Genomic DNA, 2,877 nt, shown 5'->3' with positions numbered 1-2,877 from the left:
AGTGGAGGGTTACCAGCAGGCAACCTTAACCCCAAAATTTGCCCCCTTTTTTTAGTACCCCTGCGCGCCCCAATGCACTAGGCGAACTGTGCCGGAAATGGGACGGGGGCGGCCTTCCAGTGGTCCGCCAGCACCAAGTACACGGGGGGGGAGGCCCCCCCCCCCCCCCCCTCCCCTCCCCCCTCCCCCTCCCCCGAAGCGCCTCGCCTCACCGGCCAAGAGGGCGTGGACAGAGCCCTCCCTACTCTGTGTGGCACGCGGGTGCGTGCGTCCTCTCTACGCGGTCCGAGCGAGGTGCTGCCTCTGACGGACCGCAACGACGGAGAGTGAGTCGGTCGCAGGTGCGTCCTCTTCGCGGACGCGCCGGAGCGTGTTCTGCCCGTCCCCGGCCACGAGCTGGCCGAAGCAGCACAGGCGAGTGAGCGCTCGAGGAGTACAGTCGGCTCTTGCTGCTCTGTCTAGGCTATGAGTGCTGGCTCAAGGAGCTGGCGCCGCAGGGCGGCGGGGCGCGCGGCGGGAGCGCGCGCGGGCGGAGCCCGAGCAAGGAGAGGGCACCTCCTCGCAGTACATTGACTGCTCGGACTATGCTACTAACCACTGCTGCTACTACTATTACCAGGAGGGCACCTCCTCGCAGTACATTGACTGCTCGGACTATGCTACTAACCACTGCTGCTACTACTATTACCAGGAGGGCACCTCCTCGCAGTACATTGACTGCTCGGACTATGCTACTAACCACTGCTGCTACTACTATTACCAGGAGGGCACCTCCTCGCAGTACATCGACTGCTCGGACCCGGGCGTGGCGACCTCCGAAGGCGCCTCGCACAGCACGCAGCGCTGAAGGGCCGCGCATCCGTCCAACTCGTTCATTGAGCGCAGAGTCCTCCTGCAGGCACCTCGTACTCGAGCCAGGGGGTGTGCTGTGAACGGCGTCTCTTCACACCTCCTGCTGTGAACAGGCACCTCGTACACGAGCCTGGGGGTGTGCTGTGAACGGCGTCTCTTCACACCTCCTGCTGTGAACAGGCACCTCGTACGCGAAGCTGAAGGGCTTCGCCCTCAAGCAGGGGGGCGCCACGTGCCAGCACCACGCCAGGCCAGGCGCGAACTCGCTAGATCCTAGGCCTCTCCTAGACCCTTCCTAGACCTCTCCTAGACCTCTCCTAGACCTTTCCTAGCCCCTTCCTAGCCCCTTCCTAGCCCCTTCCTAGACCCTTGCTAGCAGCACGCAAAGCCGGGCGCGAACTCGAGATCACCCGAGATCACCCGAGATCACCCGAGATCACCCGAGATCACCCGAGATCGCCGTGAGATCGCCAAGCCGGGCGCGAGCTCTCTCGCGGCGCGGCGCAGAGGTCGCTGTGTACCGCGGCAGCGCCGCCTCCGAGGCGCCACCAGAGAGAGAGAACCAGAGAGAGACTTCGCGTCTCGAGGCGCAAACTTCGGCTGCGGTGGTGCGCCTGGCGCGGGCGTGTGCTGCCTCGACATGCGAGGTGCCGAGACCCGCGCGGCGCGAGCCCGTGGGGTGTGCTGTGGACGGCGTCTCTTCACACCTCCTGCTGTGAATTAGGCGCCGACCTGCGCGGCGCGAGCCTGAGGGACGCAGACATGGGCGGCGTCGACCTGTCGGGCGCCTGGCCTAACCTCTCCTAGACCTCTCCTAGACCTCTCCTGGACCTCTCCTAGACCTCTCCTAGACCTCTCCTTAGACCTCTCCTGGACCTCTCCTAGACCTCTCCTTAGACCTCTCCTAGACCTCTCCTAGACCTCTCCTAGACCTCTCCTAGACCTCTCCTGGACCTCTCCTAGACCTCTCCTTAGACCTCTCCTAGACCTCTCCTAGACCTCTCCTAGACCTCTCCTAGACCTCTCCTAGACCTCTCCTAGACCTCTCCTGGACCTCTCCTGGACCTCTCCTGGACCTCTCCTAGACCTCTCCTAGACCTCTCCTAGACCTCTCCTAGACCTCTCCTGGACCTCTCCTAGACCTCTCCTAGACCTCTCCTGGACCTCTCCTGGACCTCTCCTAGACCTCTCCTAGACCTCTCCTAGACCTCTCCTGGACCTCTCCTAGACCTCTCCTGGACCTCTCCTAGGCCTCTCCTAGACCTCTCCTAGACCTCTCCTTAGACCTCTCCTAGACCTCTCCTGGACCTCTCCTAGACCTCTCCTAGACCTCTCCTGGACCTCTCCTAGACCTCTCCTAGACCTCTCCTAGACCTCTCCTAGACCTCTCCTGGACCTCTCCTAGACCTCTCCTAGACCTCTCCTAGACCTCTCCTAGACCTCTCCTAGACCTCTCCTGGACCTCTCCTAGACCTCTCCTATGATCATATAAGCTGAGTCTGGCTCATCACAGCCTCCCACGAATGGCACACGGAACCACAGGCCTGGCCTAGACCTCTCCTAGACCGTTCCGTCCCTACACGGCTCCTAGACCTCGCCCCACGAATGGCATGCGGAACCACAGGCGCGCGACTCGACTGCGCCGACCTGCGAGGCGCGAACCTCGCCGGCGTCAACGCGGAGGGCGCGCCGCCGCCCTATCTCCCCCTCTCTCCCCTACCTCCCCCCTATCTTCCCCCATCTCCCCCCATCTCCCCCTATCTCCCCCCCGATCTCCCGCCGCCCGAGGCGATGGACACACGCACTCACCCACACACACGGGTCAGGAGCGGGGGGGGCTGGCCGTGCGCGGTGTAGGCGCAACCTTCCGCGGCGCTGTGAACGGCGTCTCTTCACACCTCCTGCTGTGAATGTAGGCGCAACCTTCCGCGGCGCGTATTTGTGGAAGGCGAAGCTGCAGGGCTCGCTGTTGCTTGGCGCCGACTTCACCGGCGCGGAGACGGAGGACGTGTCTGCGGGGATGGC

General features: G+C 63.6%; 1 protein-coding gene across 1 annotated transcript in view; it reads left to right on the top strand.

Annotated features, from left to right (window-relative positions):
• Positions 1-1,492: 1,492 nt before the first annotated feature.
• Positions 1,493-2,877, top strand: part of EMIHUDRAFT_211781 (hypothetical protein) — a gene marked incomplete at both ends in the record, with an annotated part of 3,420 nt that continues 2,035 nt past the window's right edge. The window contains one exon of the mRNA XM_005766736.1: positions 1,493-1,499. Coding sequence (XP_005766793.1) covers positions 1,493-1,499 — 7 coding nt within the window. The remainder of the gene's footprint in view (positions 1,500-2,877) is intronic.

This window comes from Emiliania huxleyi (genome assembly GCF_000372725.1).
Source record: "Emiliania huxleyi CCMP1516 unplaced genomic scaffold EMIHUscaffold_50, whole genome shotgun sequence".
Taxonomy (NCBI): Eukaryota; Haptophyta; order Isochrysidales; family Noelaerhabdaceae; genus Emiliania; species Emiliania huxleyi.
Note: the sequence above shows the minus strand (reverse complement) of the source record. Positions and strands in the feature narration are given on the sequence as shown.